The 15,230-nt window shown below is 35.2% G+C and overlaps 1 protein-coding gene across 2 annotated transcripts in view; it reads right to left on the bottom strand.

Moving 5' to 3' along the window:
- The window catches only part of STRN3 (striatin 3), a 96,189-nt gene that overhangs the window by 24,039 nt on the left and 56,920 nt on the right, over positions 1-15,230 (bottom strand). The window contains exon 8 of one of the 2 annotated variants that reach the window (XM_081146121.1): positions 7,958-8,068. The exons of the other annotated variant lie outside the window; for it this stretch is intronic. Within the exon in view, the coding sequence (XP_081002247.1) occupies positions 7,958-8,068 (111 nt within the window). The remainder of the gene's footprint in view (positions 1-7,957; positions 8,069-15,230) is intronic. 2 annotated transcript variants of the gene reach the window in all.

Here is a 15,230-nt window from a genome sequence, read left to right as displayed (position 1 = left end):
TTTATGTGGATATTTTCCTGCCACATTCACACAAATCTGTCATTAACAAACCAACCCCAATTATTCTCAAAATGTTTTTTCACTTTTCCCAAATTTGAAAAACCTGATTTACCCATAAACTCTGATTTTCTCATAAAAGTATGAAAAGTCAACACTGTCATATGCCATAAATTTAAAGGGAGAATTTCAGCTGCTGCCTGGATAATTCAGGCACAAATAAGAAAACTCAAAAGCCATCTGCAGTATTGTGGGATCTCTGTTTTAACTTTGAACTTTAGAAATGACAAGAGCACCATTTATCTTACATATTTTGAAAGAAAAGTTTTAAGAATGTCAGAAAAAAATGAGACAAAAGAAAATACTTTATAATAGTCACTATAAAGTAAAAGCAACTAAAATATGCCAATCTAAGATAACACATGAAATTAATATTTACTAATGTCAACATTAATGAACTAATTAGACTGCTATCTAATTAATAATTTTCTAAAATAATTATAATAATGTTATTTGAGGATTTTCCCCCTGACAATGAAGTAACTGGAAACAGATTCTCTAAAAATGAAGAACTGCCATCTGGTTATTTAACCATAAGTTAAATTCAACATGAAAAAAAATAAGCGTTATCCTTTTCTCACAAAATAGCTCTCTCATTTATAACTTTGCACTTATGAGTATCACCACCATTTGTTTTCTGTTCTTAAAATTCTGTAACCACATCTCAACAATTCCTCTTCAACCTGTGGGACTGTTTTTAAAAAAATCCTCCCTTAAATTACTCTTCAGATTCTCTTTCTCTCTATTGATTTTATTCTAATCAAAGCTTTCATTCTTATGAATCACTGCAATAGGTTCCTAATTGGTTTTCCTATCTCCCAGCTTCATTTGTCTCCAAAAAATTTGAGCATCATATTTATTATATCTCCCCTACTCAGAAACCACCAGTGGTACTTCAACATTTTTTGGGGTAAGGCTAACTAAAATCTCGTACTAACCTTGTATGCACTTCATGATCTGGTCCTATTTTTCCTATCTTATCTCACCTTTAATGCTCCACAATACAAATCTCCCTATTTTTCCAGTTAAAGCAGTTTTCCCATCGTATCAATACCCACCAGTTATTTCCACCTGATTCTGTCATGTTTATACTCACCTATTCCTCACAAGTCGAGAATATTTCCTACAGACACGCACACACACATATTCCTATCCTTTAACATGCACCTCTACCTATCACAATTCTACCTGATCTTCCAAACCACTTTCATCTTTCTCTGCTTACTCTTATACTTGTGTGTATCATAAAATTTGACTTTATTAGATATTATCCTATAAAAAAATTCATATGAGATAGCTAATGTCAAATACAATCCAGATGAGAAAAGTTTTGTCATTACAGATAATGTGAAGTAATACTCTTCATGACATGGACTGGAAGAAATGGAGGGAAAGGAAAGTCAAAGACAATATGAAAGTGACTGTTCAAACATATAATTATAGTAACTACTTTTTGCACAGTACAGCCAAACAGCCTCTGTGTAATATGATGTCAAGTTTAGGAAAAAAGGGAAAGTTCCTGCTTTAATTCTAGTTTCTCAAAAACTGCTAAAGTATTAAAACAGATTTCATAACCAGATATAACAGTCTTTTCTAACACCTTTTCTACTTTGTAGAGCATCTTTCAAGTGTAATTTTAATGTATCTTCATTTTCATTCTAAATCTATCCAGTATCCTAAATAAACATAACAAAAAATTTAAAATGTGAAGTGTTGTTAGTAATAATAAGAAAACTGTCATGGAATTAGTGTAATAGTGTAATAGAATAATATGTTATTATAAAAATATTCATGTGCATGATTGAAGACAAACATTAAATAAAAACTGATTCTCAATTATTGCTGGAATCTAAAGGAGAACACTTTTTCTAAGTTTTATAGCAAAAAATCCTTTTTTTTACTATTATGAATTATAAAACAACTCACCTACCTCTTAACCATAACCACCAAATCTATACAAATCCTCTAAATAGAGTATAGGACAACAAAAAACATACATACTAATTACGCTACATTAAGCCAACTATTGGACTAACAACTGTTGTTAGTGCTTTTATAAATCCAAACTTACAAACACACACACACGCTCATGACATATGAAATTTATCTTTCTATACACTCTACTTTTCTAAGTAAAATAGCCCTTTTCTTTTTTTTACTGAATCTAATGTTTTCTCATTCTCAAATGTTCTTTCCTTTTGTTAATCAACCATATATTCTGAACTGTAACCAACTGTTAGCTGGCAATTTGGAAAAGATGTTTATTTTAGAATAAGGATTTAGTTATGTCTGTTAGATCTGTTCTACTTTTTTACTATCATTCTAATTAAAATAAAGCTTTCACAAGACAACTATCATCTTTAAAAAATGACATCACAATATTAAGGAAAAACAACTAATTTAGTTGCAAAGTAATTCTGAAAGAGCACAGATCTGATATTTAATGACTCTCATCAAAATGCCTAAATTAAGATACTTTCTTGGGGGGGGAAAGAAAAAAATTTGAGTTGAAGAACTGAATGGTCAGTTTTAAAAGTGTGAAATTAAAGCCAGAAATATAAAACAACTGTACCTCTTAGCTAAAAATAATATCCGTCTGCTATGAAAAAACTGTGGGTTTGTCTTTGATTTGATACAGGAGAGAGACTATTGAACTGTTTATGGGTTCTTTGAATTTTTAACTCCTTAAAAAAAGCAGCTTAATCATCACAGATATTTTATAGTGAATGTCACAGTGTTTCTTAAAGCCCAATGAAAGTTATTGCTACAAAAGAATAATTTCTCCATTGTATTAAAATGCCTAATAAACAGATATGTGAACTAAAGTCACACTTTACAAAAATATTACATTACCTAGTGACAGTTTGCAATGTTGAATCTGAAATAGCAAGGAACAAATATTAATATGAAGTTTTAAAAAAGAAAACTGGAAAATGATCCAGGGATACTCACTTATAATTTCCATTAAAAGAAATATTTAAAAAGTTAAGTTTTCCTACCCTAATTGGTTGCTCAGTGATTAGAGCATCAGCCCATGGTCTGAAAGGCACTGGATTTGATTCCGGCCAAGGGTGTGTACCTCAGTTGTAGGCTCCATTCCTGGCCCCCGTCAGGGCACATGTGGGAGGCAACCAATCGATGTACCTCTCTCACATTGATGTTTCTCCCTCTTTCCCCCTTTCACTCTCTCTGAAAACGCAATGAAAAAAAATCCTCAGATGAGAATTAAAAAAAAAAAGTTAAGTTTTCCCTTTTCCAATGTATTGATAATCAAGTCAGATGATGTACAGCAATTCTGTAACACCAGTAAAGGAAAGAAGAGGAATGACAGATAAATCATATTCTATATATGGAAAAGACAAGAGAGTTAGGATAAATTAAAATTATTAGAAAAACGAAGACAAGCCCATCACTAAGAAACCAGAACTGTAAATGTAGTACATATTCTCAGAATGTGAATGTTTGAAATGGGAAAAGCGTCTAAGTCTTTTGAAGGAAATGAAATATATAATCTGATTTTCTTATTAAGCCTCAATTTTATAGGTATAAATAGCACAGGAGTAACAGTAAGCCATAAAAATAAGAGCATTTGTTAATGGAAGACATATTACAATTTAAAATTTCCATGTTGAAAACTAAAACGGACAAATATCAAAGGAAGTCTTAAAAGATTTTTTAACTCCTCCTTCATATTCTAAAGATTCCAGATTTCAGATGCTTACTTCAAATCGCTGTGTGATTTTTACCTGTTACTGATTTTGATTTACATATTTTGAGATATACAGCAAAAATGGAGAGCACTGAAAGCTAGAAAAATCCTATCTGATCAATATTTTAAGAAAATTAATTAATTCAGAACTTCCTTCTCACTCCCTTACACAATTATAGAAAGCTTAGAAATTATTAAAAAATGAAAGGCCCTGCCTGGGTAACTCGGTTGGAGCATCGTCCCATGCACCAAAAGGTTGTGGGTTCAATTCCCAATCAGGGCACATCCCCAGGCTGTGGGTTTGATTCCTGATCCGGGCACACACAGCAAGCAACAGACCAATGTTTCTCTCTCTCCCTTCCTCGCTCTAAAATCAACAGACATATCCTCAAGTGAAGATTAAAAAAAAAAAGGAAAACTGAGTTTTAGGCTAGATAATAGTATTGTATCACTGTTAATTTCCTGATTTTCATCAGTTGTACTGTGGTTATGTAAGAGAATTTCTTTGTGGTCAGGTAAAGTACTCTAAAACAGTTAAGGAGCAACATGTCCATAAGGCGTAGTTTTCTGAACTGTTAAATAATAACTGTATACATTTACAAAGAGAAAAAGGATAAAGCAAATACAGTAAAATGTTAATATTTGGGGAACCTGGATAAAAAGTACATAGAATTCTTTGTACTATTCCTGCAACTTTTCCTTGAGTCTAAAATTATATTAAAATAAAAAGTTAAAAGGAAAAGGAAGCTTACCCCTTACAAAGCCTGAGATAAAAATAACTGCATCAAGTCTCTTTAGTTTCCTGGTCTTGACATTTACAAGTATTACTAGATAAAGTACAGCTCTTATGTATACCTCACTTAGCAAGAAATTAACACTGAATTGTATCTATAATCCAAGGCAAAGTTGTCACTTTTAAATCATTTTCTTTTACCTCAGGTAGGAAAAAAGAAGGGTGAAGTGGAATGAACAATTAGAAGACAGACAGATACATGTTAGCTTCTTAGCCTTGATTTTAGAAGACTTTCTATTAAAGAGTCAAATCATGGTTGAGTTTTTATGAAGTTAAAAAATTGATAGACATTCTTGCCACTTTTTTCTTTCCACTAAAATAATGGGTATTTAGATTGGATTACATAGGTCAATTCCGTATAGTAAAGTTAGCAAATAATTTTCTTCCCTCTAAGAAGTTGGAAAAAAAAAAATCTATAGAAACTAGTGCTATGATCCAGTAAGTATGAATCATTCACATTATGGAATAAAGGAAAAAGAAAATAAAAAGGCTACAGTTTATGAATTATTCTAACTTGTACAAAGCTACATCTGGGAAAATATGAGCATAAAAACCAAAATAAACAGAAAATAAGAATGCTAAGAAAATTTATGAATTATCTTTTCATGTGAAACTGTATATTAGTATTAATATGATGGTCTGTCTACATGGATTAATACCATTCAAAGTTTATGATCCATCAATTTAAAAAAGGTTTTTTTTTAAATTTCCTTCAGTTTTATCTCTATGGCAGGGATTCAAAGCCAACATTTTCTTACTGAACTCTGTATTCAAGAGGAAAAAACTTTGTCTAAATTCACAAAGTGTAAAATAGAATTTATCACTGCCTAATTCATTCCTGAAACATTTTGTTGGAAACTTCTTTATAAGACACTGATGTTACAAAAACATTAAGTATAAGAAATATTCTAAAAATTTAACTAATGGAGGCTAGGCTAAATCAACAAAATGCATTACTATGTAATGACTAAAATTATGTTTTATTTAAGATGACTATAAAACTAAGGGGAAAAGGAGTTAAAATATGATATTCTTGCTGAAAAAATTAAAAAGGAGATTTACATATAAACACACTTAGGAAAAGTTGGAAAGATATATACCATGCCAAATACTAATCTCTAAGAAATCAGGTGATTTTGACTTATTATGTTTCTATGTATTTCTTACATTGTCTGAATAACAGCATGTGTTATCTTTATGGTTATAATAAGCAAAGTTAGTTCAATTTTTGAAAAAACATACAAATCAAAATTAAAGGGGGCTGGCTCAATAAGAAAGTACAGACCTGGATAATAAAATCATACTGAGACATGAGTGCCTCAAAAGCATGGCTCCCGGGTCCCCCAGCTTCTGATTTAATCACAGCAGTTCTCTTTTATCCCGTTCACATACTATGTTTTCCAATATTCTGTTTGACAACAGGGTAGCTTGCTTTAAAAATAAAAATGGAAAACTCTATACAGAGGAATATTTATTGACATAAAATGATGTTTTCTATAAGCTGTTAGCTAAATAGGCAGATAACAAAACTTTAAGGATATACTATGATCCTATGAAGGAAAACTAATTAAAATTTTGTGAGGATTTTAAATCTTAGTTTAGTTCATCTGATTCTAGTACTTCTTAAACAGGTATGTTTTTAAAATAGAAAACATTGTTTAGAAAACTTTAAAACCTACAGCTAATAAAGACCTGAAGCTGAGGAATATCTTATTTCTTAACCTCAAAAAGGCACAGACCTAATTATATTCTATCAGGAAAAAGGGGGATATTTTAAATTAAAAGCAACATTATATAACATTTTCTAAAGACACCTCCAGCAAGTCAGTCAGTTTATGAATAATACATAAAATAAGTAATGTAACATTAAAATAAACTACTTGATTTTTTTTTTAAAAAAAAGACTTAAACCCTAAAATTCTAATGCCATTGCATCTATTAAAATAGTTAATCATGCAAGAATTCGTACTTTTATACTCAACATGCATGAAATACGTAAGTGATATTAGAGCTGAACACAGCCCCTGTCCAGCACTAAATGTTTCAAAATACAACAAGCAGTTCACCATATAGTCTCAAATTTCTTAAAGTTACCTAACAGGCAAATCCCCAAAACTCCACTTATTAGCTTCCACAATAAATTAAACCACTGAGAAAATGCTTTACTGAAGGAGACTTACACCATTTTCCATTACATCTGCCATTTTATAAATTAATTTTTTGTCACAAAAGGAATATAAAAAACTATCTATACGGTTTTTGCCTTTGTTATCCACTGTTTTCATCTTGATAGTTAAAAAAGTTAGACTAGCCCTGCCAGCATTCTCAGTGGTTAGAGCCCATGGACCAAAGGGTCTCAGGTTTGATTCCCAGTCAAGGGCACATACCTGGGGTGCAGGTTCAATCCCCAGCCCCAGTCAGGACATGTGCAGGAAGCAACCAATCAATGTGTCTCTCTCCTATCACTGTCTCTCCCAACCTCCCTTTCATTCTCTGAAGAAAAAAAGAAAAAAATCAATGGAAAAATATCCTTAAGTAAGGATTAACATCAAAAAATTAGACTAGCAGGAGTCAATGGCTAGTTCAAAATAAAGTATCCCAAAAATAAGTTTCAAGTTTCTCCATGTAATAGTCACAAATCTGACTATATCTTTCATGTGCCTTTTAAAAGTTTGATTCACAAAATAAAAATGAATTACTTCTTTTAGAGGTGCTTATAGCCAAATTTATACTTTTACAATATATTAGTCAGGAAACACATTGAAAAATACACCAAAGCAACAAAAGACACTCAGATGCTGACCAAACAAATCCTAGTGCCACCACTACCCTCTCCCTTCGGCCTTCACTCTACTAGACTTACCAAGAAAACACTACCCAGGAGGGATTTTTTTTTTGCTGTTGTTTACTGTTAGATTAAGGTAAGAAAGCAAAACCTGTGGAAAGGGCTTTCCTCACCACTGTATGTCAGGGTTCCCAGACTCAGAAACGGAGCCTGAGTATGAGCTGGCTATAGCTACAAATCCTATGTAACAAAAATAAACAAACTTATACTTTCTTCCTTTTTAACAAATTTCTATTATTTTTAATTCCAAGGCCATTATTTCTTACAATCTGGTAAATATTTCAAAGCTTACAAAAAAACAAACAAACAAAAACCCCAAAAAACACCCCCTGGAAATCTTCCCTTTTCCTCATCCAATGTTTAAAATGATTTTTCACTTGATCAATAATACATCTTGAATCATATTCAAATAAATTTCAATTATACAACAGACAAATTTTAAAGTTAGTTGCCCCCTTAATGAAAAAAAAAAATTCACACAAACAAAAAACAAAATTGAAAAATTGTTTTTCAAAGACTGGAATACAAAAATTGTAATAGAATCTGCACTTACTCTTCACCCCTTTCTTCCCCTTTCGTTCCTTCTTGTACTGTTCCTTCAGTTTACTTATTAGTCCCTGGTCTACATCCCAAACCTCAGTAGTTGGGGAGAAGTCATCTTTATCTACATTCAGCATATTATTAAAAGAAAAAAAATCAGCAATTGGCAATGCAAGCTGTTGGCATAAACTCTTATAGCTTTATGTAATCATAATAAAAATGTACTAACAGCATATACTAAAAATACTTTAAAGCTGCAGTCTCAGTTTTGGTATTCACAACTCAAACTCTAAATGCCCATCTCGTAAATTTCTAAACATTTAACACTAATAATCGTTAAATGATGTTTCATTTCTATGAATCACAAATTTGAATGTTATTCTTTCAATAACTGATATTCTTTCAATGGACTGACATTAGAAATCTAGTGTTATAAAAAATAGATCACTGCATCTTTACAAAAACATTAATAAAAATTATTCAGCCAGCATCATAAAAGCAAATAAATGAATACATGCGAACTACTCAAAAGGGCAAGCTGGAAAGGTCAGTGCCATTTTACTGATGAAAATATTCATGCATCTTCTGTCACACTGATTCTGCATGCACAGGATAACTAACAATGGAGAGGCACTCTAATCCAATAAATACAGACATATAGTTCCAAAACACAGTGTCTCCAATAATCCCTTCAAGGCATTCAGGAAATGGCCACCTCTGCCCCACCCCACTTACATAATTCAACATCTCATTACCTTCGTCCATTGGTCTACAACTAAGATTAGCAAATAAACCCTCAAATTCTACTTAAGAATTTTTATAGCACAGCCAGTGTGGCTCAGTGGTTCAGCATCGACCTAAGATCCAGGACACTGAGATTCGATTCCTGGTCAGGGCACATGCCTGGGTTGTGGGCTCGATCCCCTGACTCTCTCATCATTGACGTTTCTCTCTCTCCTTATCCCTTCCTCCCTTTAAAATCAATAAAGATATAATTTTTTTTAAAAAAAGAATTTTTATAGAGGCGATTTTTTTTTTTTTTATGGTAAGATAAAAGCAGCGACAAGCATGTAGAAGGAAAATATACATTGCTATGTATCTGGCTAAACACAACACATCAGCTATTTTAGCTGAGTATAACAAACTGTTACTTAAGTAAACACTTGTGCCTGGAAAAAAATTATTTTATAGCAAACTAGAGGAATACAGTATTTAAAAAAAAGCAGTATAGTAAGTCTATTAGGACTATTTTAAGTATTAAGAGTTTTCTGCTCTGGCCAGGTGGCTCAGTTGGTTGGAATATTGTCATGTACACCAAAAGGTTGCGGGTTTGATTTCCTGGTCAGAGCACATACCTAGGTTGCAGGTTCAATCCCTAGTATGGGTGCATATGGGAGGCAACCGATCAATTAATCTCCCTTCCTCTATTTACTTTTAAAACAGCCCATGTTATTAGGAAGTTTAACGTCCTGTTACAAAATTAGAACTATGAGTTTACATAACCTTGTTATTAAATAAAAATTACACCAAAATACATAGGCTAAGTCAATCAATAAGACTGACAGAAGAGTGAGAGATTTTAGGGAAAACATACTTGTTAAATTTTTAATAATTTATTATATTCTGGTTCACAAGTCTTATAAACTCCCTAGGCCTCAATGACTTAATCTAGAGAGTGGACATATAAAAGCCTTTTTTTCTTTATAGGCTACCATACATAGGAAACTTAAGAAATTCTCATATTTAAATGGCACATAGAAATTAAATTATTTACTGTACCTTGAGTCTTTCCTACTATAATTGTTATCACTTTTTACCTATGAGCTTAGGTAGTCAATATGTAAAAAGCTAAAGCCAAAGATTTAAGTTAATCTTCCAACTTAAATTACTCGAAACTTGGTTGTTCAAGAGGGAAATTTATGTGTAAAATAGTCAAATCTGCAAACTGTAATCTGTTTGTAATATAGCTGTAATTCTCTTTTCATGTACTCTAACAATAACATTTTTTAAAAACTATGCTATATCAGGAATAGGCATCAACTTATACAATTAAGGAAAAAACTGTAATCTAAAGACTTAATCAGCCCTGGCCTGTGTGGCTCAGTGGTTAGAGCATCAGCCTTTGCACTGAAGGGTCTCGGGTTTGATTCCCCATCAAGGGCACATACCTGGGTTGTAGCTTCAATTCCCAGCCCAGGTCAGTGCGAGTGTGGGAGCCAACCAACTGATGTGTCTCTCTCACATCAATGTTTCTCTCTCTCCCTCTCCCCTCCCTGCCACTCTCTCTCAAAATTAATGGAAAAAATATCCTCGGATGAGGATTGGCAAAAATAAATAAATAAAAATAAAGACTTAATCACTTGCACTCATACAAATAAAGTTAACAATTCCTCTTTTTAGAAATATGTTTCTTTAATTTTATTTTTCAATTACAGTTTACATTTGATGTTATTTTGCATTAGTTTTAGGAGTACACCACAGTTCTAGACAATCATATACTCTACAAAGTAATCCATCCCTGATATTTCCAGTACCCACCTGGCACCATACATAGTTATTACAATATTATTAACTATATTCACTATGCTGCATTTTACACTGCCCTATTTCGTAACTACCAATTTGTACTTCTTAACCCCTTCACCTTTTTCACCCAGTCCCCCTCCCCTCTGGCAACCATCAAGTTAAAAAATTTTATTTTTAAGTGACTACTTCAAACAAGATGATAAGACACATTTTTAGTAAGTATTTTTAAACCTCATAGAAACAAACAAACAAACAAACAAACAGAAATGTTATACACTTTATACAGGAAATGAGACAGGACAGAAAAATTTAATAAGATAGCCAAACAGTTCTTCTAAAAGACCTATGTAGAAAAAATAAAGCTATAAATGGTTCTAATAAGAATGGCAAAATGCTGCAGAGTGAAAAAGCAAAGGAATAAAAAAGGATAAGCTAAAGGACAAAAAAATATATATATATATTACTTGCAAGACAACTCAAGTCTAGAAAACAAAGGTAAACTTAGGCAATGCAAAGAACAGACTGGTGAATGTATGTGTGTACAAACAACATCCTGAAACTTGCCTGGTAAGTAATAGCTGATTTCATATTGCTTATAAGAAATAGTTAAGAGCAAAAGGGAAGAGCCAGCATAATCTTCTACATATTAATTCTGTTTCTAAAAAATCTACAGAGGGGAAAAATACCAAAAAATGAGGTTGAAGCAGATATGGCAACTTTTTTGTTTAAACAAACACAAACACACACAAATATGCACAAATTGACCCTTAACAACTCAAAAACCACAAAAACATATATTTCTATGATGGTAATCTACCAAAGCAGAGGAATTATATAAATCTACTTAATGTAGCATAAATTTTTAACTAATATTACTTTATGCAAATATTCAGTACTTTACCCATTATATTTAAATACAAACATTAGCAAGATGGTAGATCCAAGATGGCAGCAAGTAGGTAGAAGATACACTCATCTGCTCCCAGGACCAAACAGGAATTAGGACTAAAATATAGAGAAATTAACCTGAATAACCAACTGAAGACTAGCTGAAAAGAAGTCTTACAACCAAGGATTTACAGAAGCAGCCACATCAAAAATGGTAGACAGGGCAGAGAGGAGAAAAGGACTGGCCCCACTCCCATGGGCGGCGGCTGAGATTCTGGAGGGATATTCTGCATAATTATCTTAGCTGCAAAAGGTCCCCCTGAGTAGAGTGGGCTCTCAACCTCAAGCCAAGCTCCCCAGCCCAGAGCCCAGAGCGCCAGAGCCAGGAAGAGGAACCCATATAAACATCTGACTGTGAAAATCTGCAGGGATTCTGTTCACCAGGGAGAGAGAGGAGTCTGTTAAGAGGAACAGGAGCCCTCTTAAAAGGCCAATGCACAAAATCACATTCGCAACCACTCGCCCTGGGCTCTGTCGGAGTGAGGGAAAAACAGAATAGAGTTGCATAAGAAGAGACTGTGATTTGTCACTCTAGGGAAGAGAGGTGAAGGGACAGCTGCCAGGATCTCAGTGCTGAGTTATTCTCTCACACTGCAGATACCATCTTTCTTGGGTGGTGCATTCTCCTACTTATGATACCAGCCTGGGGGAATTCAATAGCCTCATACTCTAGATGCTCTGTTGCTCCACCCTGCAGAGCTTGTGCCCTGCAGAGGTGTGAGGTGTCAGCTGCCTGGGCTGGGGTGTAGAGGTCTGGGAAGTGTCACTGAGTGAGGAGTATGACTTTGGGATTAGGGCCATTCCTCCCACTTTCCTGCGAACCTGACTGATGCCTCCCCTTCACTAGATATCCACTAGCCCCCTTTTCCAGGGTCCTGGCAACCCCACCCCCTGGACTCCTGGTTGGTCTGCCCTGCCAAGGTCTGGGCAGAATCCAGGATACACTGAATTGTGTGGCTCTGGGGCGAGAGGTACTATCCCCCATTGCCCCAAAGCTGACCAGCACCAACCTCACAGGAGATCCACGAGCCCCATCCTCCTGACTCCTGGCAACCCTCCCTGCTGAGATCAGGATCCTGATAGAATCTGGGACAAACTGAGTTGTGTGTCTATAGGACAGAGGCCATTTTTCCCTTGCACTCAGGACCGGTACAGAGCTTTCCCTTTACACAGCCAAATCTTGTTCTGTGTGGGCCTGATAAACTCTGCTAGCCTCACTCTGATGACTCCCTGAGACACTGCCCCACCACTAAGCAGGAGGCAACAAGACTTGGTATACCCTGGAACATTTGCTCAGTGGCCTCAAAGCCAGAACTGGTACCGAGTTTGAAGCTGTATCAAACTGGTGAACATCACTCAACCCCACACGGTGACTCACTGAGAACTACTTCATGCAACTTGAGTACTGCCAGAGGCTCTTTCAGTGACTGAGACAAACAGGCAGCTGGCGGGAAAAGGTAGGCAGAGGCGGATCATGGGGTGCCTTGGGACTTTAGCTGACCTGTCCCTGCGCCTGGTGCTAGTAAAAGCAGTCTTGCTGCAGTTTGGTCCTTCCCATGCACACCCATGCCTAGCAGAGGCAGCCACAAACTGTGGATGACTTTTTAACTCCAAACAGGTTGCCCAGGACCAGTCACCGGCAGTGCCTGCCACTGGCCTGCACCAGAGTCTCAGAGGCCCCAGAACTAACACACCCAGTGGCCAGGTTCGGACAACATCAGAGTAGGATCTAATTAGCTTCAAAAGCGGCATATCCAAAGGAGATCTTGGGAGGCACGAAATCCTGCTGAGGAGAATTCAGCTTTGTGTGGTCAGCACCTGCACAGCAGCTCGAACACTGTGGTCAGAGTTGATCTTCAGAATAAATCAGCTTGAGGGTTGACCCCATGCACAAATGGGCAAAAACAAGACTCAATTACAACAGGAGGGCCCACATAACCCACAAAAGGGACATAGTTGGAGCACCCAACTCAGGCGATCAAGAAGACTGTACCACTGGGTCCCATAGGACACCTACTACGTAAGGCCACCCTACCAAGAATGGGAGACAGAGCAGATCAACCTAATACATAAAAACAAACACAAAGAGGGAGACAAAAATGGGGAGGCAAAGAAACATGCCCCAAATGAAAGAACAGAAGTCTCCAGAAAAAGAGCTAAGTGAAATAGAGGCAAACAATTTCTCAGATATAAAGTTCAAATAAAATGGTTATAAGGATGCTCAAGATACTTAGTGAGAACTACAACAGCATGAAAAAGGAGACAGAAATCATAAAACAGAACAAGTCAGAAATGAAGAACACACCAGAAGGAAAAAACAGTACGTTGGATAAAGCAAAGGATAGAATCAGCAATTTGGAAGACAAGGTAACAGAAAACTACCAATCAGAGCAGCAAAAAGAAAAAAAAATTAAATGAGAATAAAAAATTTTAAATGAGGATAGTTTAAGGGACTTTTGGGACAACATGAAGTGTAACAACATCCACATCATAGAAATACCAGAAGGAGAAGAGAAACAACAAGGGATCAAGAGCCCATTTAAAGAAATAACAACAGAAAACCTCCCTAACCTGGTGAAGGAAAACGACGCACAAAGTCCAGGAAGCAAAGAGTCCCAAACAAGATAAACCAAAAGAGGCCCACACCAAGACACATCATAATTAAAATGGCAAAGGTAAAAGACAAAGAACCTTAAAAGTAGCAAGAGAAAAACAGTTAGCTACCTACAAGAGAACTCTCATTTGACTGTCAGCTGATTTCTCAACAGAAACATTTCAGGCCAGAAGGCATTGGCATGAAATATTCAAAGTAATGAAAAGCAAGGACCTGCAATCAAGACAACTTTACCCAGTAAGGCTGTCATTTAAAATTTAAGGAGGAAAAAAAGAGTTTCCCAGACAAGAAAAAGCTAAAGGAATTTGGTACCACCAAAGAAGTATTACAAAAAATGTTAAAGGGTCTTCTTGAAGAGGGGGAGGAGGGAAGATAGTTATAAAACAGCAATAAATATGTACTTATTGCCCTGGCCAGTTTGGCTTAGTGGTTAGAGTGTTGGCCTGCAGACCAAAGGGTCATGGGTTTGATTCCTAGTCAGGAGCAAGTATCTGGGTTGCAGGCTCAATCCCTGGCCCTGGTCGGGGCATGTGAAGGCAAATGATCGATGTGTCTCTCACACATCTACGTCTCTGTCTCTCTCTCTGTACCTATCAATAAACACTTTGAATGTAAATGGATTAAATGTTTCAATCAAAAGACATAGAGTAGCTGATTGGATAAGAAAATAAGACCCATATATACTGTCTACAAGAGATCCGCCTCAGAATGAAAGATACACACACACTAAAAAGGATGGAAAAAGACATTTCATGCAAATTAAAAGGCAAAAAAAAAGCTAGGGTAGCAATACTTATATCTGACAAAATAGACTTTAAAATAAAGGCTATATAGTAAAAGACAAAGAAGGATACTACATAATGATAATGGAGAAATCCAACAAGAGGATGTAACCCTTGTAAACATTTATGCACCCAACACAGGAGAACCTAAATATACAAAGCAAATCCTGATGGACATAAAGGGAGAGACTGACAGTAATACAGTCACAGTCCTTAACACCCAATTGACATCAATGGATAGATCTTCCAGACAGAATATCAACAAGAAAACAGGGAGCTTAAATAACACATTAGATCAGATGGATTTAATTGATCTCTTTAGAGCATTTCACCCCAACACAGCATTCTTTTCAATTGCATATGGAACATTTTCTAAGATAGACACATGGTATGACACAAAACAAGTCTCAATAAAT

The sequence above is a fragment of the Miniopterus schreibersii genome, assembly GCF_964146895.1.
Source record: "Miniopterus schreibersii genome assembly, chromosome: 1".
Taxonomy (NCBI): Eukaryota; Metazoa; Chordata; class Mammalia; order Chiroptera; family Miniopteridae; genus Miniopterus; species Miniopterus schreibersii.
The sequence above is the reverse complement of the archived record's forward strand: the minus strand, read 5'-3'. Positions and strand labels throughout refer to the sequence as shown.